At 35.8% G+C, this 22882-nt stretch overlaps 1 protein-coding gene across 9 annotated transcripts in view; it reads left to right on the top strand.

Moving 5' to 3' along the window:
• Positions 1-22882, top strand: part of LUZP2 (leucine zipper protein 2) — a 344690-nt gene that overhangs the window by 131388 nt on the left and 190420 nt on the right. For all 9 annotated transcript variants that reach the window (XR_014584989.1, XR_014584990.1, XM_083838037.1 and 6 more), the window contains 2 exons: positions 18526-18572; positions 22255-22718. Coding sequence is in view for 7 of the 9 variants with exons in the window: in XM_083838037.1 (XP_083694163.1) it covers positions 22657-22718 (62 nt within the window). In the remaining 2 variants the exon portion in view is untranslated. The remainder of the gene's footprint in view (positions 1-18525; positions 18573-22254; positions 22719-22882) is intronic.

Raw genomic sequence — 22882 nt, 5'->3', positions numbered from 1 at the left:
GCTTCCATCAGCTGTAGCTTTGTCAGGGCGAGATCAGCCTTGCTTTGTTTGTTGAGTATTTAGTCAGCAGTCACTTGCATTCGGTATCTGCTACTTAGAAATAAAAGATTCCAAGTGCCATAATGGAAGGAAAAAAAGGGGCTCTACTATTCTAGAGAAAGGGAGGGGTTTAAAACTGAGGCCAAGATAATGCATTGAAACTAGCACTTAACGGTTTAGTTCTTGTGGGGAAAAAAGGTAACTATCGTAGCTTTAGATTGCAGTTTGTAGAGCTTAAAGTTGTAGAAAGCTAATGAGATTTGGACAGGAAGTTAGCAGTGTCACATGTGGTCCACACTGCTGTAAATCAAATGATTTCTGGTTGTGGTCGTCAGTGATTTGATCTAGTACTACTGAAACCAACCGCAAAGCTCCCATGGTAGGTATGCTTGAGCAGAGCTTAAAAGCATTTTTGCTGGCATTACTTGAGTTTGATTCTGACTGACTTGAATAAAAAAATACTGAAACAAAAAGCTCTTAAGGAACTGAGTTGGGACGGAGTGCTTTCAAAGCATGGAGGCTCTTCGGAATCCCACTTCGTGCACCCCCCCTAATCCTTTTACCCTTTTTAATAAAGGCAGTGATAAATTTCAAGACATGGAAATTCACATGATCTCATTTCCTAGTTCTCGGAATATGAATATCCTGAGTAACAACTGCTTTTGCAAGTCTCAAACTACCTGAGTTTTCCTTAGGCTCATAAACGTTATTGGACTGTAATTTTGTGACTAGGATTGCTACCACTGAAAAGGGATGCATGGATGTAGAAAGACAAATTGAATGCTTACAGCAAACAACTTCTCTGTGGTGTTTTAGGATATGTAATAGAGCCAGCAGCATGCATTTATTTTCAGGAAGTGTAATTGATCTTCCAGACATCCATCCTGAACATTGAGGAATAGATTGAAGTTGACAGTTGGTTCTGGTGAGTTATTTGGTTCTCAGGTTAGCTGTTCACAGTAGAGGGACAACTGCTGCAACTGCAGAGAGTCTGCTTCTTAATTGCTCAAGGCTGCATTAGAAGAATTCATCACTACCTCCAACAAATTGCTTTTGGAAGAGAAGCTACTTAGGCTTGTGCAACAACATATTAGTAATAGTAATCAATAGTGAAATACACTGTTAGATAAAACCAATTAGAAGCTATTAAATTATAATTTCACAAGAAATATCCTATCAGTATTTAAGTGAGAATTGGAGGCTTCTTTGTGAACTGAAGCATTACTCTTCAGAAGTAACAAAAACATGTGAACATACTTTACTTTAAAAAATTTCAGCCCATGTGCACACAGAGCACAGGTCTGTATTAGAATAGATGAGATGTACAGTTTTACTCCCTATCCTGAGAAACTTTTCTGTTATACAGATTCAATATTATTTTATAAATGGACCTGTGCACTAGTTGGTTTTCCAAGTCTTGCAGAGATCTCAATTTCTGCAGAGTCTTCAGGCTATCTGACTTGCCTAGATGTACATGCTGTGTAGAGGTTCAGCTAGCTGGGGTAGTGGCTGTGCTTCAGCGTGGCAAAGGAATGCTTCAGGCAGTTTGATGCAAAATGAGGGATTTAGCATAGAGGGACGTGCTGCTTAGGGTAGTACGTGCTCCTATAGTGAGACAGATTTTGGAACTAGAGCTCACTTTGAGCTGCTCTGCAGGTGGGTATGAACAGATTTAATATTGAACCTGGGTAAAGGTAGACTTTAGATGGTGAAACGTGACTTGTTATGCTTGTGTTTAATCTAAAAGTCAAAATTCCAACAGATGGTAGGAAATCTCAGTTTTAGGAGTGGAGTGCCTCTACTGTGATCTAAACCTAAATGTTTTTGTCTGTCTTCTCAATAATATACAATATTGAGAATGTTTTGTTCAGTTGCAGACAGTGTGCTGTTTGTCCTTGTCATGAAAAGAGCAGAAGACAGTCATAACAAATTGGTCACAGTGAATGTTGTAGTAATTGTATGGGCTAAATGGCTGATGACAATTGCTCCAAGGTAAATGAACTCTGTATGATTGTCTTTTTTTTTTCTGAAGAATTCCCTGGGTGTGTTATTCACTGGAAAACAGGGCAATTCTGACCTCAGGGGATAGAACTGAGTGGTTTTGTGATGCTGTGGTTCTGTGCTGGCCTGCTCTTGAATAAATTAATACTTACTGAAAAGGGTGCTCCATTTTCCAACTGTAAACACGAATGATTCCACTAAACAAAAATGAACACCCATCTGTGAATAATAATAAATAAAAGCTTAAGCCAAATGAATAAGAAGCTACGTTGCCACTTTATTATTTGTCTTTTGTTGCTGCATATGACCTTTGGTTGAGTGGAGGTGTTTCTGTAATGCTTACCTATTCTGACAGATCCAAACTCATTTCCTCCAATGGTTAAAAAAAAAAAATAAAATAATGAGAATACTCTTGCTTTTGTGAAGTGCAAAAAAGTACAGACAACACAATACCAAGCACACCATATGGTATGACAAAGCACTAATCACTGAAATAAAATATGTATGTATAACCATCTCTTAGGTATATATTGCAAACTATCAAAATTATAAGGCAGGTTACTTATGATAATGGCACTATTGTTCTCGTTTTATACCATGGAGATTATAAATTCTTTTTTGTTGTTGTTGTTCCCTTCACCAAAATGGTACCTTGTGTATCTTCATTTTAACAGTAGGAAGAATCAATATGGGGACAGAATTGCTCAAGATCAGCCAATTATGTCTTCAGAACTTCCTGTCAGCTTTACAATAGGTAAATGTTAAAATGCTTAGTCCACCTTGTCACGTCTCTACTTTTCTTGAAGCAAAGTCATGTTATTGGGGGCAACAAATGAATGTATTCAAATGAATTTATTGGAACAAAACTTTGGTTTTCCATCTACTGAAGGAGAAGCAGTAAGTTTTAGTCATGCTGACAATATATACAAGCACGAGGCCTGGTATTGTTTAAAAGTAACAACTGACATGGTGGAAAACTATGCATACGTGAAAAAGGGAGAAAGAGGAATAAGAGAGGCAAGGAGGTGATGGGTAGAGATAATGACATGAAAAACTTGATATGCTTTTAAAAGTAGAGAAAAAGTAGAGATGAAGGACTGTGGTAAGAATTGAGTAGTTATTTGTAGGTTTAAAATTGTAATTTCAAGGAAAAATATTAAGGGGGGTGGGCTGAAGGTGAGAGCTGGGTTTCTCTTTCAAAAACTACTCCAAGATAGCAAAACTGAAGTTGTATCTGTCCTAGTCAGAGTGTCCAGATGGACACCATTACAAGTTGATTATAGTGGATTATAGTGATTTCTCTTTTTCTTTATAAACAACAAACCATGAGCAATAGCAGTTACTTCACCTTTCCATGCAGTCATGCATAACACTCTTCCATATGCATGTTTCATTTCACCTATAGAAATATAGGCACATTCTGAAGAATTTTGGAGATATCAACTGTTCTTTCCAAAAAAAAAATACCCGTTTCTTAGGGTTAATGGTCTTGTCTGTGACACCTCAAAGGGAAATGCAAGCTATAGAGTGGTTTCATAAACCTATAATATAACAGGTTTTTGGTTTTTAGATTTTTTTTAAGTTAAAGGATAGTTGCAGAGAAAGTACTTTAACAAGAATGAACAACAATCACTGATGATTAGAATTGTAACTTGCTAAGACATTTGCTAATGACTTTTTGAATTAGCTGCAGAAGACCAGGCTGTTCATAGACTCCCTGACCCAAAGAATTTGGAAATGATCAGCTTTATTTACCCATGACATATGAGACTGAAGTACAAAAGAAAACATAAGTCTGTGTCAGAGGACTTAAAGTAATGAAGATGGGGGTGAGGGGGAATACAGAACTGATAATGTACTGAAACTGAAGCATGACATCAAACCCCCTGTGGTTCATATAGTCATGAAGGAAGTATACTGACTGTCAGAATCCATGCTCCTTCAGGAAAAAATGTAATATAAAATAGATCAGTAATTAGCAAGGAAGTTGGAAGTTGAAGTTGTTTTCCATCTAACTTTGTCAATTCTACCTGACTTCTGTATGGGCATTTAGAGAGAAGATGGATCTTTGTTAGTCTCAGATAACGAAGTTTCAAAGGTTCTTTGACAACTTTGTTCACTTCCTCTACAGTGTGTGCACTTCATTAGTGTATTACTTCTGTCTGCTTAGGTGCGTAACAGAGACTTAGTCAATGACAGTATTTAAATTTACGAAGACCTTGGCTCCCAGGAGCTTTTCCCTATTGGGTCTCACAGAAGCCAATGCAAGATTAACATTCACAGGACCCTTTTGATCCTGTAAGAAAATGCAAATGAAGGACCAAGTAAATTGATGGGGTAGTACAGACAAAAGCACTTTTTTTGTGTAACCTTATGAATAGCTACCAGAAGGTGTTTTGGGGAGTAAGGCTAAACATTTGAAAACCAGAGATTAAAGATGAGTTTTCTGTTCAGACTTGTTTTTCCTGCAATTTCTCTTTGGGATTTGAGCATGAGTTGTCCATTAATTTCAGTAGGCCTAGGTTCCTAAGAGTGCCTCCTGTTATTTTTCACTATTTACTTGGTTGAGAAAGATAGGACTCATTTGTTACTATTCTACTGAAAAGCAAGTTTTGAGATCCTGGTGTGAATAATTTATTAAAAATATATACATATACCTCTACCTAAAATTATATTTAAAAAATCTTGATGAAACACTTCAGTATTTCAGGGCTGTTGATCTCTGCTGTGAAGGATAGTCTTCTTTCCTGGACACTTAATTGTTGAAAGAAATAAAGGTTGAGAATTGTTGCAAGAAATAAAGGTTGAGTTTTCAAATGAGATGTAATGTACTTTGCTTAACATAAACTTCAGTATAATTGGAGTCATCGCCTCCTTTAATGTGTCAAAACCACATATGACAGGTGACAAGACTCTTAAACAAGCCCTCAAAGGTTTCTCTAGACTAGAGCTACAGATTTTCAGGGCTAGCATGAAGCTTGTTAGTTCATGACATTAGTCTGATAGAGTGCAATAGGGTATTAAATTGATTTAAAAAAAAAAAAATACCCAAGTCTGTTCTGGAATTTTTTTCTGTAATAAGTGCTGTTACACCTACACCTACTGTACATGTATCCTTGAAATAAAAGCATTTGATGCTGCACACAGAAGGCTGACTACTTCCACAGCTCCAGGTATCCCTAGAAAATAAGTGGATGCACCTCAAATTGAACCCTGAAATTTAGGTCCAGTGTAAGGCAGCATGTTCTAGGCATAGCACCCTTTTCTTCCTCTTAGGAGTTCAAAAGTAGGTTTTCTTGCAAGCACTAACTACTAGTTTGTTTCTTAAACTTTTTCATGTGCATATATTGGGGCTATCTGCCTGGGTTTCTAACCAGCAGAACATGAGTGTTTTTGTAGATTTTTTTTTCCACCCTCCCTGTTTTCTGGCAAATCAAATCCATGGGAAAAACTCTTCCTGGGAAAGACTCTTTCAGCCCTCCTGCTTGCAGCAAGATGCTCACACACATAAGAAAGCCCCATCAACTGTAACCAAAGCTTTAGTTTGAATACCTTAAATATTTAAGATGCCCTGCATTATGTTCTTGAACAACACGTAACTAATGATCAAAACAAATACAGTGTGTAATATGTTTGTAATTTGTGGCAAGGATCAAGTTCGTGTGTGTGAGCCTGCCAGAAAAAATAACGAACTGCTAGAAACAACCAATTAGATTGTCTGTAACTTTTAGATGAAGCATGATGAATTAATAATAAAATTAAGCTAATAAAAGAAGGGTGCCTAGTTAAAAAAAATAAAACAAACAGTGGATGTCTTTCTCTGTAAACCTAAGTCATATTAACCTTGTAATTTGCATGCGGTAAATTTCCTGATCTTTTGTCCCGGTATCTGGAAATGGGAAAACTATTTTATTTGCTTTTATAATCACTAGAATAACCCAGGAAAAATAGCTTTCCCCATTTCATTACTACTTAATGTAGATAGAGAATCAAAGTTATGGAAATGACAAGATGAATTCATCCTACCGTTCTTTTGTTATATAGCTGGGGTTCATGAATACAGATGTGATTTACACCACTGGATTTGTTATCTTATGAAGCTAGAGATCCAGCACTGCTGCAAGTTTCTCAACTTCATGAAATCCTGATGTATGCTTCTATGAAAAACTCCGTTAAATTCAAAAAGTTGTGTTTTAAATTAATTTTCAGAGGGTTTCAGGATTTGAAAATTGGGTGTGCTTAATAAATAGTTTCTTTTGAGCTTGCAGGAAGGTATTTGCAAATCTTAATATGGCAACTCATCCTGGGATTCAAAGGTGAAATTTTGAATGGTAGTCAGGTTGGGAGTTCTTAGGTAGGGTCTGATATTAAGCATGATTATTCTGAGAAGAAACACTGAAGGCATAGAGGCAGACTTTCTTCATCCTCCTACTCTCTTAGAGCCTTGCAGCTGATGCAGAGGATGTGGTCACAAGGGTCTGTCCTGTCCTTGAGTAGGACAAATGCAGCAGCCCTAGCGCCTGGTCCTTTAAACCAGTCTGGTGCTCTGCCTCAGCATCAGGAGGTGGCCGTTTTCGCATTCCTTACGTGCCCCAGACCATTCTGTACATTGCTCATGATGCACATATCTCTCTGCAAGAGTTATCTCAATGTCCTAAAAAGCTTTTGGTAAAATCACTGTAACTGGCTTTAAGGAGGAGAGAGACTTGACTTGATATGAATGGTAGGTTACTTTCCTAGATCAAAACCAATGAAATTGGAAAAAAGACTAAAAAATGTTGTTTACAGCATGGGAAAATTATTTTCTAATAGAACTTGGAGCACAAAGAAAAACTTATTAATAATTTAGAAAGGAGTATTAATGGGCGTTGAAAAAATTGGCTGCAGACAATAGATCATTTGGAAAGAATGGGGAGGCTAACGTGGAAAAACTCATCAGAAACAAATAACTGGCAGATTTAGGGTAGATAAATTTAAGAAAAAGTCTGCACAATAGAGTTAAGTTATAAAGACTTATAATTGCTACATCAAAGTTCCTGCAGGAAAAGTATTTCATTGTTCTTTTAAGAGAGCAGCAAACACCTCAGCTGCTCAACACTCCCCTCTCCCCCCCCACATACCCCCCCCCCCCCCCAAAAAAAAACACCTACTGAAGTCATTAACTACTTTACAAGAATTATAATGGGAGTACACCTATGTCAAGAAGCACCATAGCATAAGAATAGTACACCAAATAAACTGAAAAATAATTGATTTAACAGAGATGAGGCTTAATACTCATTTAATGAGATGTTTTCTTATCAAAATTCTTTTAAGAGAACTGATTTGTGCAGAATATCAGATAGTAAGGAATTAATTAAAATGGTTTGTATAAGAATGTGGCTGTTAGTAGAATAGGTTAAGAGAAATAAATAAAAGTTTTCAAGTTTGTTTTATTTAGACATAAACTGTAAGCCTCAGAAAGGAAATTAGCTATTATCTGAAATTAACCTGCCTGTCAGAATCCTGAATAGCAGTTATCGAGTTACTCCTATGAAATACCAAAAAAAAAAAAAAAAGGCAACTATATAAAAGTTGTTTTTGTAAATCTGGTATAATATTTTTTTCTAGTTTGTAGCTCTGAGAATATATGCAAAAACAAAGCTCTGAAGCATATCACCTTAGTTCATTTTTGAGACTGAGTACGTTTCTAACTGTATGCTGTAATATCTATATATTTTTTTAATCCTGTTACAGTTTTCAGGCTTGCAAAGACCACATTTCTGTTAACCTGATAGTATAGTTACATGAAAAACATCTGTCAATTATTCAGATGATTTACAATTATTTACTACTTAAAATGAGATTTTTATGCAGCTGACTAGAGACCTATGCCACTTCTAAGGAAGTTATGCAGCAGTGTTTATTCATCACCACCTGCTGATTTGAGAGCAGCAAGAATCACAAATAGAGCTGCTATATGGCTGAAGAATATGAATGCCCCAAAAGGAGAATGGCTAAAGAAAGGCAAATATATATATATGTCACATACACAGTATATCATCAGTAACATGCCAATTGGATTTGAAAGGTATATTGCCAGGCTGTACGAAAACTATAAGCAGTATCACCTTGTATAAAGTTCAAATAAAATTCTATTTTTTCAATCTACGTTTCTATACAGAGCTTACTACCTGAAGACAAAAAGGGCTAAGATTTTGACTATTTAGTTTGAAAATGTTTGTTTTCAGGTGACTGGTCTTCTCCACAGCTTTATGGACTTTTTTTTTTCATCTCATTTCTTTCTCCAAGTTTTTTGTTATCCATCCCCCAACAAGTAACTTTTAATTTTTCAAAAAGATGTTACTCTTATTATTACCAAGAGAGACTGGTGATTCTTCATGAGTCTGATAAATGGCATAATCCTGCCAGTTGCTTAGTGTATTTGGCACTTACTCAGCCTTGTCTGCTTCTAGCAAGAGCTGTAGTGCAAGGCATCCTGAGTACCTGAATCCAACAAGGTATTACTGCCTAAGATGGAAAATAGATTTTTAAAAATTAGAAAGTCCAACAAAATGGATGAGTGGTTTCAGAAAGCACTTTTAGGCTGGATGAAAGTATTCAGGGATATCAAACCTAAACTCCAAAGGGTTGTACTCTAAGCCATATTTATTGATGTTCTGCGTATGTTCTTTGCTAAGTTCTAGATCACTCGTCATTATATGGGGATTTCCAAGTTTCAGAAAGTCTAACAGCTCAGGAGATCAAAGAGCTTCCAATGGAGCTTGGTTTATTTTATGTATGCATTGGTATATTTTTCGTTTCCTAAATAAAAATAAATGTACAAATGTTCAATTTTATTGGAGTGGAATTAAATGCTCCTGTAAGTTAGAATAGCACTAAGATAAGGGTTCAGTTGTTTGGTTTATCAGGCATTGTAATTACTCCTAGTATGAGTAATTTAAATAATTGAAGTGGAATGAGTGGTTTGTCTCCAGTTAAATTAAACCCACCACAGTTACCTAAGGTATCTAATCTTATCTTGCTTCAGAACATTTCTGCAATCAGGCTCAGTCAAGCCACCTGAAATTATGGCTGTAAAGGTTTGAGCAAGGTTGGGGAGAAACAATAATGTGTTATTGAATGTGTAATAATAACATAGTATAATTTCTAACTATAGAAATGTGGTTTTAAGACTCTTGTATTCAGCACTGTTCAAGATTCTGCAGCAGGCTGAGTAGTTCACTTTGTGGAAGGATGCCAAGGGTAAGAAGTTGAAGTATTAAAGAGTTTAAAGGTTAGTATAGGGATATTAGAAAGATTTTGGTAAAGGAAGGTATCTTCTCTCGATGATGACAAACACAAAATGGGAAGTTTACTTCCCTAAATCCTATACGTTATGGTTCTTGATCATGTAGTCTGCTATCACATTAACCTTTTGGTGGGCTTCATGTGGTAGCTTACAGTCCTCTGACAGATTGTGTAATTAAAGATAATTATATGCCTGGTTTGTAATCTGGAAAACCTATTCTTTCTGTTAAAATCTGATGGAATGAAGCCCAGTTAAAAAAACTACAATAGCAAAATCTTGAACTATCTAACAATAAAGGTCATTTAGTATGAGAATATAAAGATCAAAGAAAATATGTGAAAGCTTAATATGGAATAAGTTATCAAATTTCTTATAGGACTGAGTAAACTAAAGGAAACCACGAAGTATTAACTTGCATTTTGCAGGTATACAGTACTTTCTGAAGTTATTCCTACTGTTTATAAACCTTTTAATTGTCAGATTTTTTAAAAAGTGTTTTGCACATGAATCTTCAGTAGCTAAAGAAAAGTGATTAACTCAAGGATTGTATAAAAAAATCAAACAATGGTTCTTCATAAGCTAAGACTTGATTTAATACACTGTAGAGGGTAACCATCTAAAATGTCCTGGCTTGGCCTAGATAAATAACAAACATCACTAGGAATGCTCTAATAATGTATTGAGTTAATCTTTGTCACACCTGTTCTGTTACAGATAAAAGTCAATAGCCAAGAAGGTCTCCGTACAGTATGAATTGATAATAATTCTTTGTTTACCATTTCTAACATATAACCTCCCTTTGTGGCTTCTTAATTCTATATTGGACAACACTCCATATTAATGTATTGCTTCATACTTCAATTTGACTTATATTGATAATGGGCTCACCTTCTGGAGAGTCAAAAAAAAAAAAAAAACCACAACCCAACAGCCTATTGTGATGGCAACCTAGCTGCAAATCTGCTAGTTTGGAAAGGGACACGAGGATTGTGGTGTTTAATTTGAAGGCTATAGCAACATGATATTAATATGAAGGCTATAGCAACATACTTCATCCTTATCCTCCAAGAGTCTCAGTCCACTAATTCCTTAACTGTGGCTTAAAAAAAAAATAAAAAATCTTGCTATACCTTTCATCATAGACAAGTACAAGTCTGAAGAGTAAGCAGAAATGTGTCTAAATTAATATGTAGATCATGTGTTCTCCTATTTGTAGAACAACAACAAAGCCGTTTACCTTGTTATTGTTTTTTCTCCTTTCCTTAATTTAATTTTCCTATTTAAGTCATTTACTGTAGGTCAACCTTCTGCTGGGTACCTTGGCTACAAGCAATAGTCAAGATAATCTCTCGGTCACTTACTTAAAACTATGAAAAGATATGCTGCTTTAAGTGCAGAGAGGTTTGTCTTCTGAGAGACTCGGAATATAACCTCGTAAAGATAGAGCGTTAGAACTACCAGAGAAATGCTTTGGATTTGGTGGTGTATGTTTTCAGTGAAGCTAACCTTGAAAATTGAATATAACTACAAATTTAGTTGAAAATACAGGAAAAGATAGTTCTAAATACATAATTTCATAGTCGTATCTCACGTTTAATGTGTGCAGAATCTGAAATGTGTCTTTAAGCAGAACTTTAGGAAGCTCACTATCAGTGGGCTGAGCAATGTATTATCACCTACGAGGTACTGTATGAATGTGCTCAGTCTTCATGCCAGACAAAGGGAGCTTAAACAATTCAAGTGCCATTAGAGGGTAGCGTTCTGTATCATGGTAGGTACTGTAGGTCAAGGTATTGTTTTACTTCGCTTAGGCCACAATGAAGACTTGCTTTTCCTAGCGAATTACACTGTAAAGTGCTTTTTCTGCAGGTCTTTATTGAAATGCAAGTGTGGACCACATCAGCCTACCTCATGCAGAGTTCAAATAAATGACTTTTCCACAGAACCTACTGTGGTTAAAAAACGGAATTGGAAAACTGCATAGTTACATAGATAGAAACCATTTTGCACGCTGTTCTTCAATGTCGACCTTTGCATGAGCTCATTGTGACCCAGTTTTGCTATGATAAAAAAAATCATATCCCTTCTCCAACCTTCTAACCAGTGGTAATAAAACTAGAATAGTTGTTAGACATACAGGCTGTTGCAAGAATTGATGTTCCTTGAGAGAAAGCAATGATCCACCCAGCAATAAGGTGACTGTTTGGAGCTTTTCTTTTAGATGTGTGCCCTGATACGGTCCCTTGTGTCATTATTGGTTTCTCCAGCATAGCTTTCCATCTTAATGCTGGTCTATTTTCCTTTTACTTTCCCTAATAGAAAACTAGGTTAGGGAGGAAATATGGGAGTAGACAGAGGATCTGTTGCGATGATAGGTGTTGTGTGCTTGTGTTACTCTTAAGGGATTCACGTGTGAATATTTTTTCCAGATTTTAGAATATCTATAAGGACAGTGCATGAATGAGCGTTGACTTTTAATTATGAATGGAAATAATAAAGCAAAAAGTTTGTTCCTGTAAATAGAAAATATATCTGTCTTGAAGAAAATAACAGAATGGTCTATATATCTATCTAGTTGGTTACACAGGGTTTTAGTGTTACAGTCATTTTAACATCCATTTAAGCATGGGAATTTCAATAAGATTTTGGAGATGTCTGAACTCTGTCTTGAGGTATCTTGCCTACACCTCTTGTTTAAACTTTTCCAAAATGACCATGCATGAGATGGTTTTTTCACACTTGTGAGTGCATTTCCCTTCTGCCCTGCAGCAGTCTTCACGTGGCAGAAGAGGGCTCGTTTGCCTTTTTCAGTATGTTCCTCCCTATCAGTCTTTTAGGTTTTTCAGTTATCTTAAAAACAGGCTGATTCACTCTTCTTTTAAAATGATTACTTTGCAGTTTTAACAGCTTTTGTATTTATGTGAACATAATTTTACATCCTGTTTCATCTAAAGAAAGTGTGGACTATGTTTTGGAAGCATGTTCAAACCTCTTACCTTATCACTTTGGTTGCAAGGTGAGCTAGAGAAAGAAACAGAGCTTAAGGATTGCAACTTGATCTGGACTGGGCCAAAATATATAAATTGAATCAAAGTCTAATTGATAAGACATCTTGGGTGACATATGGTACATCCTAGGCTTGACCAGGTTCTTAGCAATGATAAAATGGTGCATTTTATGAAATGTAGAAATGACATGAAAAAGTAATCTTAGATGCCACAGCTCTGAAATGTAGTTTTTGTTGGTTTGTATTGTTTAAAGATGAAGAAATTGTTGTAAGGTAATTAATTAGAAATACTATGACTTTGGTTTTGATTTGAAAGTCAGGAATGCTGGAGTAAATGAGAAAAAAACAAGTTTTTTGAGCATTATTTTCTCTTGGTGCCATCAAAACTTAGATTTATGTGAAGTTTTTTTTTTTTTTTTTTTTTTTTACATTTGGGGTGTTGCATTAGTTTGTTCTATTTTGGCTCCTACAGTGCACCTTTTGAGTATAAATGCTTTGCAGAATGGCAAATGACGACAGGAATTGTGAAACCTAAACAGCACAAATGGATTACTGTTATTCCTTAGTTCTTGACTAAGATAAGGCATTTTTTTAATCAATCTTAGGTGAAAACTATTTGAGAATCGTAAAGGTATCAGGATTTATATTTTCCTAGCCTTTCAAAAACTATTTAATCACTCTAATAATTACCTACTTTGTTTTTGGTGACTACCTAAAGGTCTATTGCAATATCTGTGTAGGACTGCATCATGCTCTAGCTGAAATGTAACAAGCGAAACAGGGTATCATCTATCAACTTTCTAGACAGATGTTTAAGGCTCACTGAAGATATGGAAATATGTTAAACCTCTTTTATCAACTTGATTAATTCAATTAAACATTTGCATTCACTGAGTAATGTCTTTTTTTTGGGGGGGGGGATTGATACTGAATATAAACTTGTTAGTCATTCTCTAGATTGTCAGGACTTCATTTTTGTTTTTAACTAAGGCGCATTAACTCATACACTGTCATTAATGAGATTGCAGCTTGATAGCTGATTCTTCTTTCATATAGATTAAGGGTTGGAAACCAGAATTAGACTCAAAGCTTTGTAACCTAGTACTGTATTAAAAAGCCAAAATAAAACCCAAACAAACCCTTCTCGATATCTATTCAAATGTGAACAGTAACACTCATGAAAGAATTGAAGTCCCAAGTTATTTTGGGTTGGTTTAAGTAAAATGTTTTTTTTTGGGGCGTTGGTTTAAGTAAATGTTTTTCTGCAGTGTTTTTTGTTTTTTTCTTTGGAAAATGTAAACTAAATAAAAAGCTTTCTAAAATAATTTTTAGACTACTTATTCCCCCCCCCCCCCCACGCCTACATCTTTTTTTTTGTTGGTGTTGAATAATTCAGTGGAAAATTACTAAACGGTCTCAATAATGCTAATTGAAATTAAAAGGTAGTGACACCGTAATTAATCAAGTGTTCAACTTGGTTTTGTATTAGTACTTTTAAAATATGCCTGGTATTTTTAAGTAGATGTCTAATTCAATATACCTACAGGTTTTAATTTGAAACTATAAATGAGTAAAGAAGAAGAATTCCTGTGTTACGAAACCTTTTAGGTCAGATTCTGAGAAAACAGTGATTTAGCTGAATTCAGTGGAACCATTAAGGTTTTCATGAGCTCAGTATCTTTGTTCTGAGCTTATATTTTCGTTGTCTTTTTCAGTTTTCACTGTAGATAGGATCACAGATGGCTACAGAGAAGTACAGATGCTGTTTTCCTACTGTGGTTTCCAGTACTGCACAGGGAGGCAAATGCAATGACTTAATATCCAATTTTTTTCAGGTAGATCGAACAAAAATGTCCCTGTCATACTCGTTTGGTCTGCTTGACTGATTCTTTATGCTGTTCATTACCATACATTTGTATGGACTGTGTAAGTTTTAGATGCTGAATGATATGTGCATTAAATGTATGTACAATTAGTACAATAAATATATTTAATGATGTGATAGTCTGATATAACTGCTTCAGATGGCATTTACTTTGTGTTGAAAAAATGGTGCAATTGTTCTGTTATAATGCAGAGACCTGCAAGAGTTTCTAACTATGCAATTATAATATTAGTGTGACAATCTTGCTGTTGATGTAATGCAGCAATTTTCTCTGAATTCCCATTAATTCTATATTTATGGCATATTGATACGATCTTGATAATATAATTCTAATGCATGTCATATCTAATAAAGGTTGATTTAGAGCTGCACTTTTCTTAGCTTTTCAAGAACTATTTATTTCATAGGATATAACAGAAAACAGTTGGAAATATTAAGAATTTCTCTTTATTTTTTTCAAGGAAATCCAGTTATGTGCTAGAGCCTTACACTACTTCTGCTTTATTGTGAAAAGCTATGCAGACTTGCTAAGGAGAGGGTATGGAAAGGCGCCTGTGTATATCGCTGGTACAAATGAGATCATGCAGCATGTTCTAGTACAACTCTGAAGATAACATGGAACATTGTCCTCTGCTCACAGTCTCTTATGGTATCCTCTTTTGGGCATAAAAGCGCTGTAACTACTTGTTTATTGTGAAACAATAGAGTAAAGCAAGCAAAATATAGAACAAACTGGAAAGCATATTTATGAGCACCATAAATAGCTATAACAGTTGCAGGTTGACACAATAAAGGTACTGTTTATGCATTTTTTCTACACTAACAGTAATTATACTGCACATTATCTAAATCTCCAGTTATACTTTCTGTTGAGATTACTCATGATGGTATGTAGCACGAAGTCATAAATACTTAGTGTAACATGGGATTCCTGTTGAGGAGCTTATCAGTCGTAGCTTCTCTGTGATTCCCTCCCCCCTGCCCCAAAAATGACTCAAGTTATTTCACACCATAGGTTCCTAAAAGGTCAACGGTGCTCTAATTATATATTAATTTATCAAAAATGCTTAAGTACTGTGGGCATATGTGTCTCAGTAGCGTGGATATCAACTCTGATATTTGGATCGTTGGGATATTTGTCAAATTCAACACTGAAATAGCCTATTGACTTAGTTGTAATAATTCTCTTGGCTCACGTTCAATCTCATTAGAACCGTAGAAGGCCAAATACTTTACAATAATTGGATTTAATTTCTTTCTAAACACTTTTTTATTTATTTATTTATAACTGGTGGTGAGTTAGGATTCAAATACAGTACTAGGAGAGGAGATCTGTCGTATATGTAAGTATGGGTGCCCGCCAGCCTTTAATGTTTTAAATTGAGAGGGGAAACAGCAAGCACGTTTGAAATGACTAAAAATACTTTGAGAAAAAATATTGGTTTAGCTTTTTTAGTGTTCTTTATTCAGTGCCTTAATTTCTGAAAGAAAACTTTGTGATGCTGTAATGAATTGATGATAAACTACTTGATGCTCCACTGAACTAAGTATGATATATTCAGCTTAAGAAGAGAATTCTTAAAAACAAACAAACAAAAAAAACAACACGTTTCTTACATTGTAAAAACTGTTCTGTTCTCACACAAGGTCAGACCAAATATGCATTAGAGAAGTCCTCTTGAACTCAGACTTGAAAAATAATAAAATTAAAAAAAAAAAAATTTGAAAAAAAATTAACAAGTTCTTACAGCAAGTTTTAGCATGCTTCTGACGTATGTTGAACCTTACACCCAGAGTAAGTCCATCCATTGTGGAAGAAGTAGGAATGATTCCTGAACCTTTCAGGGCTACTCAGATGTGACTGAAACTTGTTGTTATTGGCTTATTTTGCTGAAAATACTATTAAGCTATTGTTGCCTAGCCTTTTCAGCTTTTAACCCAATTAGTCTCACAAATGGAAAAAAATCTTTTTTTGAGAATTGATTTTAATTTTGTCTGGGAGGATTACCAGTATCTTTTGTTTTACAGAAGTCAGACTTAAGCAACTTAACATTATGTATTAAGCAAGGGATTATTTCAGATTTAAACAATAAATAATTCTTTAACTGCTTGTGTGTGAATTGTCGTATTGCCTTTGTATGCACGTATTCTTTCTACCTTCGGCGTATAATGCATGTTGACTTCAACCGCATTCAATTTTGGTATGAGATGGCAGATTTGCCCCAAGGTATCTGGTGGATATAAGCAAACCCCATCTCTGAGATGCTGACAAAAAAAAAAAAGTAAGTTCTGAAGGAAACAACTGCTGCCTTGAAACACTGTTTCTGAAGATGTCTTAACTCGTTTTTTTCTGACGTTGGTGAACCTGGTAGATTTTGTGATTTAGATTTCAACTAGTCTAGTAATAAAATGAGAAGGCTTGGTGAAACCTTGGACTTGGTGTGCTTGATAATATGTTGTCTGAGTAACACAAGTGACAGCATCTCCATGTTATAGGGATAACCTGTTTTAGGTATGTGAGGGGCTGTTATAACAGCTTCTGCTTCACAGACTTCCAAACACACACACACACAAAAAAACTTTTAGTTTTTCTTAATACTAAATAGTGCACTACAGGTTATTTGTATATGTTGAGGGCTTATCTAGTTCTTAAACTTGTACAACTTACACATCAAGAAGTAAAGAAGACTGGATTTTCCTATTACTGTTTTCTTTCAATTCCTCCCAATTCCTCCCTTCTCTCTAGCACATGTAAACTAAACTTATAGTGAAGTGATTCAGCACTGCTGACTCAGTGGTCAAGAAAGAGAAGTCGAGAAATTCCTTACTAAGTTGGCTTTGCTCTTGTTTCCTACCTTCTGAAATCCTAGAACTTTTGGCCATAAGTAGTGGTTGGATCAAGTCTTGCTGTCACTTCCAGAATTACTGCAGTTGTAATATTACATAAAATGTAGGCTTTCCATGTGTAATAAAGCTAGGCAGCCAAGATATGTTAAGTATGTAATATATAATCAGTGCTGTTTTGGACAGTGGATAAAGAAGTTTAACAGAATGAAATCAAAAACTTTTTTCAATAATCACACACCTGTGAAATTACTTGTTTCTCTGCATTTCAACAGCAGACCCCAGTGGGCTGCATGGATTTGCTAAAGGTGCATGGGATAACTTGAGCTGAAAATCTAGCCTGCTCAAAGCAAGGGTAATTATGAAGTTAAATGTATTTATTTTATTATTTTAATGAACTTCTGAATCGACTGGTTCTTAGCTAACAGCGAGGAGCTACCTTGAAAATATTTTAGAAGTTTAAATGACCTTCAAAATGACTTTGGCAGCAGCCATTTCTGAACTCTGAAATTTAAGCTATTATTCCAACAGTGATAGTCAGGGCATTTTTCTTTTTTGGTACTAAAGTTAGGCACACTTCTTGGGCACTTGCATCTTTCGTTTAGCTGAATACAGATGAAGTTTCAATGAATTCTGAGTTCATATTTCTAACTTGCTATTTTTTTATAGGATGGTATTTAAGCTTCTTACTGGAAAATTAAATTTAATACTTAAAAAAAAACGTGATGACATATCAGGCTTCCTCTAAAGATGCTTGTGCAAGTCTCATGAATTAGTTTTGATTCTGAATACTTACTATTCCATGTGTGTGCTTGTAAGAGTAATAATAAATATCCTGTCTCACCTGAAACACATACTTTTACATGCAATTGAAGGTGGTCTTAAGAAACTGGTGGAAACTTGCCCATGTTTTACCCACTTTTGTCACTCATGTGCCTTCCTTTCCCATGCAGACAACTCATGAGGCACCATTCAGAACAAGGGGATTCCTACAGTATTTATGAAAGCATGTGTTGAAATTTTAGCTGTGAGTCAGTCACTCCAAACCTATTATCTCACAAAGTCATTTTTGCTAATACGTCAGGTCTCAGTCACAAGAGCATTAATACAATTAATGCATGCAGTTGATGTATGTGTTTATGCTGCTTGTGTTTATGCAAGTGGATATGAAATACTGGGCCCAAGTACTTTCCAATATTTCACCTAAGACCTTTACCTTTCTGTTTTGGTAAGAACAGTTTGCTCTTCAGCATCTTAGCACACGTACTGAGAGTTCAGTTAAATCAAGGAGTATTTCCAAAGGCAGAAACTCAGTCTACTAGGTAAGGGAAGAATGAGAAGGTGGAGTCGGAAAAACAGGATAAAAAGTTGTAAAAATAAGATTGTCTTATTACTATTATTATTCAAGTGTTTTAGACTGGTTTACATTTACTGGCTCCTACTCTTCCATCTTTACAGGAGGAGGAGTTCTTACAAGCAAGATTCTGGATCGCTAATCTACAAAGGTCAGTGCTCCTGAGATATTTTTCAAAAACATACAAAATGTACCTGATTTAGGAACTACTAACATAAGGGGCAGAGAGAGAGACAAACTCCCGTTGGTGATGTTAACCAACCTTCTAATAAGGCTGTGCGTGCGGCAGTGTAACATAAAGAGGAGACAGTTGCTTTCTCAGTTGTCAGCAAAGAAGAGAAACTGGCTCCTGTAGGTCTTGTCCCTTCTGCTCCTGCTTAACAAGCATTACCGTCTCAGAATTACACTGGTAGCTATTTTGCATCCCTGAGGTCTGCGATATGTCCATTACCTAGCTCATAACAACTACCCTTAAGTATTGTTGCCCGCTTTTCTATTTCCTGTTATTTAAATTTCCTGTTATTTAACTTGCCATTTATCAGACTTCAAAGATTGTTATTACTTGGGAACTCAGTGTCTAGTATTTATCCAACATATTGCAGTTCTATGTCTTACTATAAAAGTATATCAAGTTACTGTTCTAGTTATCTATAATGATGCTACAGTTCAACAAAAATAGATGTGTGTGTGCATTCATGTATCTATGTTTGTATACAAACATAAAATAAAATCTGGCATTCTCTGCACTGCAGTAGTGATATAGCATCTAAATCATAATAGAGTCTGCTTAATAGAGTACTGGCCATGATATTGGGATGATTGAGCTCTGCCCGAAGCTTTGCTTCAGTTCATAGTCTTTCACTAATAATAATGATCCTAAAAGCATACTGAAATTAAATGTATTATATTTTCCGAAGTGTCGTGCCTTTATTCTTCTGAAAATATTCGGTGTAAAGTCTTGTGAAGACTTCCACATTGACAATTTTGTTGTTGTACAACAAGATATGTTAATGGGCTGCTTCATTAAGTGCATTTATAGAAATTTCTATCAGCACATATGCATTCAAGATAACTGAATCACATATGCCATTACTTCATGATTCTTTCTTTTTTCTTACTGCTATTTCCAAAGAATGAAAGTAAAATTGGAACCCCTGCTAAAATAGTTACTTTATTTAAAAGAAAAAAAAAAAAGGCATAAGTGAATGTTTTTCTGTTCTGGCAAACGTAAGCGTGTACTATATTATTCAAAGGAAGAGAGAAGATTTCTCTCCCTAAAACAGGTTACGATCTTCCCATATTATCAGTGTATTTAGCCAAACTTGCAAGAGTCTGTGTGATGACTACTTGGCACTTCTAAGGAAATGTATAATTTTTCAGTTTCGTAATAATTGTCCCATTGTTTTATTCTTTTATATATTTAATGTGTAGGTATTCGTACAAGAACATATATAATCACCTTAATTCTTCTTGCTATTCTAGGAGAGTGATTATATATTCAATAAGACTGTCAATAAATTTAACCAAAAAGGGGAAAAATTTAATTGTGAGAGAAAATAAAATATTTTTAAATTGTGTGTGTAATGTTTTTATATGGAAAGTTTCTATCAAAGCTCTTTGAAGTTTGTTATGTGTCAATGTGATTTCCCACCTTTAAGTACGCATAGCACCAAACAAATAGACTTTGTAAAGCCAAGAAATTCTATAGTTCTCATTTTTTATATAAATGATTATTTTCTTAAGGTGTACCTCATGCTGTTAAGATAGATCTCCTCTAGAAAAAATAACAACAACAAAATCTCTGAAGCTCAGGATCTGGGTTATTTAGTTGTACTGGAGGGCTAAAAGGTTGTCTTTTTATGCGTCTTCAGGTGAACAGCTTGAGCACAATCAAGTCTGACAACAGTAGCATTTAAGATTAAGTGTCTTGTCCTTAATTGTAGAAGAAGTTTGCCTCTAAAACTCCAGCTTTTCTTATATCCTACCTCCATTCACCACTGAGCATTTCCCTTAAGAGTAATACAACTTCATCTGAGCATATTAGGGTTGCAGTTGCTGTAATCCTGGGTTAGCTGCTGCTGCGATTTAATAGTCTGGTTGTGTACAGGCTGTGCCTAAGCGGACTGAGATTCCCCATTCCCATATCATGACCTCAGATGGGAAAATTTGCTGGAAATACCTTCACACTGAGTCTGAGGTGTTCATAGGCTGAAACTGAGCTGCAGCATTATTTTCTTAAATTATCTTCATAGGATATTCACATGTGAGTAGGACTAAAGTAGCAGTGTTGGAAAGCATGATAAGTTCCTAATAGTTCAGTCAGTTCTGATGAAGGTGGAGAAATTATGCGAAGAACAGTAAAGTGACATCTGGATGCTGCCAGACTCCTTGAGCTGGTGTCACCCAACTTCATGTTGAGTTCCTCTTCCTTGTAAGGATGGTGAGAACCCTGAGCAGAAACCAAGACTTTGCAAAAGGCCTCTCTATTGATCTGTCTGCCCCTCACCCCCCAAAAAGAGGCAAAATTTGAGATTAATTCCTTAAGTTGCAAAATTCCATGATGTGTGTTAAACATGCTTAACTTTAGTCATAAATGATTCTCTTGTGATTCTCTTGATGTACCACTGCCTTCTCCTGCCTCTTCTTCCACCCTATATGTTTGCATATAAAGGAAGGATAGAAGAACTTTTAGCTGCTCATTCTTAGGTGCCTGAGAGGTGTCTAGTAGCCTGGGAAGGTTGGCTTTTTCTGGAAGAGAAAACGACAAGCTGACTGCACTTTTTATGACCTTTTTACTGTTCTGCCATAAGTATCCATGGTAACATGACTGTTTCTTTCATGCTGGTATTGTAGCATCAAAATAACAATAAATGCTGATTTAAATTAATGTGATTGAATAGAACTTGCTGCTAGGTGTGCTGGAAAAAATAGTATACTTGGGACACAAACAGAAGTTGTCAGACATCATTTTATTCTTTTTTTTTTGGTTATGTACGTTGCCTTTTTCTTTTCTTTCTCTCGCTCTCATTTGATCAGGAAGTGTATGTAATTTAATTTATTAATTCTGTCTGTATGCCATGTAAGTGCCTTATTAAGGGTCAAACTTTGCTTTGATACAATCCCAAATTACTCCTCAAACAGTTGAATGCAATGACGCACCAGCTTATGCTATGGAAACTTTTATGCAAGTGATGTATAATGTAGTTTCTGGATGCCTTTCATATGACCCCCAAAACACATAGACAGCTAGAACTCTCCCTTACGATGATCAGATCTTGTTCACTTGTAGACCAGTGTGTTTTTTTGTAGCGTGTAGAAAGTTGATTTTTGTTTAAATGATGTGTTCTTGTATGATTTGCCATCCCGCCAACTTCACTTGTGTCAGGGAAGGGAATACTTAAATTCTGAAAGCATCTTTATCAAACAAGGTCATTTATTTATTTGTTTAATCAAGATTAAGTAAAAACGGACAAAGCGGGAAAAAAAGTCTTAAATGTTCTCAAAGTCTTATGAATTGTTTCTGGTGGCTGAAGGGTTTTAGAGATGACATCAGTGTTTTCAAAATATAATTTTGTAAGCTGTTTGTGTTCTCTGAACTTGATGTGGTAGTGGAGTGAATGAATATATAATGGAAATTTAACTTGTGAACTGTAACTGCACAGAAGTGATACCTTTCCAGATCTAGTCTGGCAGGCTGATTTGTAACTTGACACCTACTTCAAACAATTCCTGCCTCTGTCTCATGAATCTTGTACAGATTCACTTCAAACAAATGGAGACTCTGATTATAAAATATAGGTGTTTCTTTAATTGCATTTTCTTTCTTCTTCCAGGAAGAATTCCTAAGATCTGTTCTGCTACTACAACCTTAAAACAAAGTGCTAGCCACTGCGTTCTCATCCCTCCCTGGCTGCCACTTAAACGGCGAGTAGTAACAAATCCTTCAGGACGAGACTAGAGCAGCCAGCGTGTTGAATAATCACAGGCGATCAGGCTGTGGGCTTGCAGCAGCAGCTTGCTGCCTCGTGACATCACTCCTGGAGCTCAAATCCCACTCCGAGCTCCCTCCGTTAGTCGGTCCGTTGGTCTGTCTGCTTACACAGAGCCACGGACCTCACACGCCGGGCAGGCAGCTCCCTCAGGCAAGGCTCAGGAGCTGCTGGGAGAAGAGAGGGGGTAAGAGACAGTGTGAAGAGCGATTAGTGGAGAACGGAACAAAACAGCGGAGCTACAGGATGAAATTCATCTGTGCTTATTACTTGCTGCCTCTTTTTCCTGCACTAGTCTTCAGCACTAGGTGAGTACAGAGAGCTATTTTGTGTATAGTTCTCCCGTTTTATTTGCTGTTTATTCTTTTAGATTCAGTATTCCCAAGAGAAATAATACATATTTCAGCTTGTACTGGGGTAGTAAGTTTAAAGTGCAGTTATCATTTTTGATTCTTATTTTTCCCTTTACTGA

The sequence above is a fragment of the Anser anser genome (genome assembly GCF_964211835.1).
Source record: "Anser anser genome assembly, chromosome: 5".
Classification (NCBI taxonomy): Eukaryota; Metazoa; Chordata; class Aves; order Anseriformes; family Anatidae; genus Anser; species Anser anser.
The sequence above is the reverse complement of the archived record's forward strand: the minus strand, read 5'-3'. Positions and strand labels throughout refer to the sequence as shown.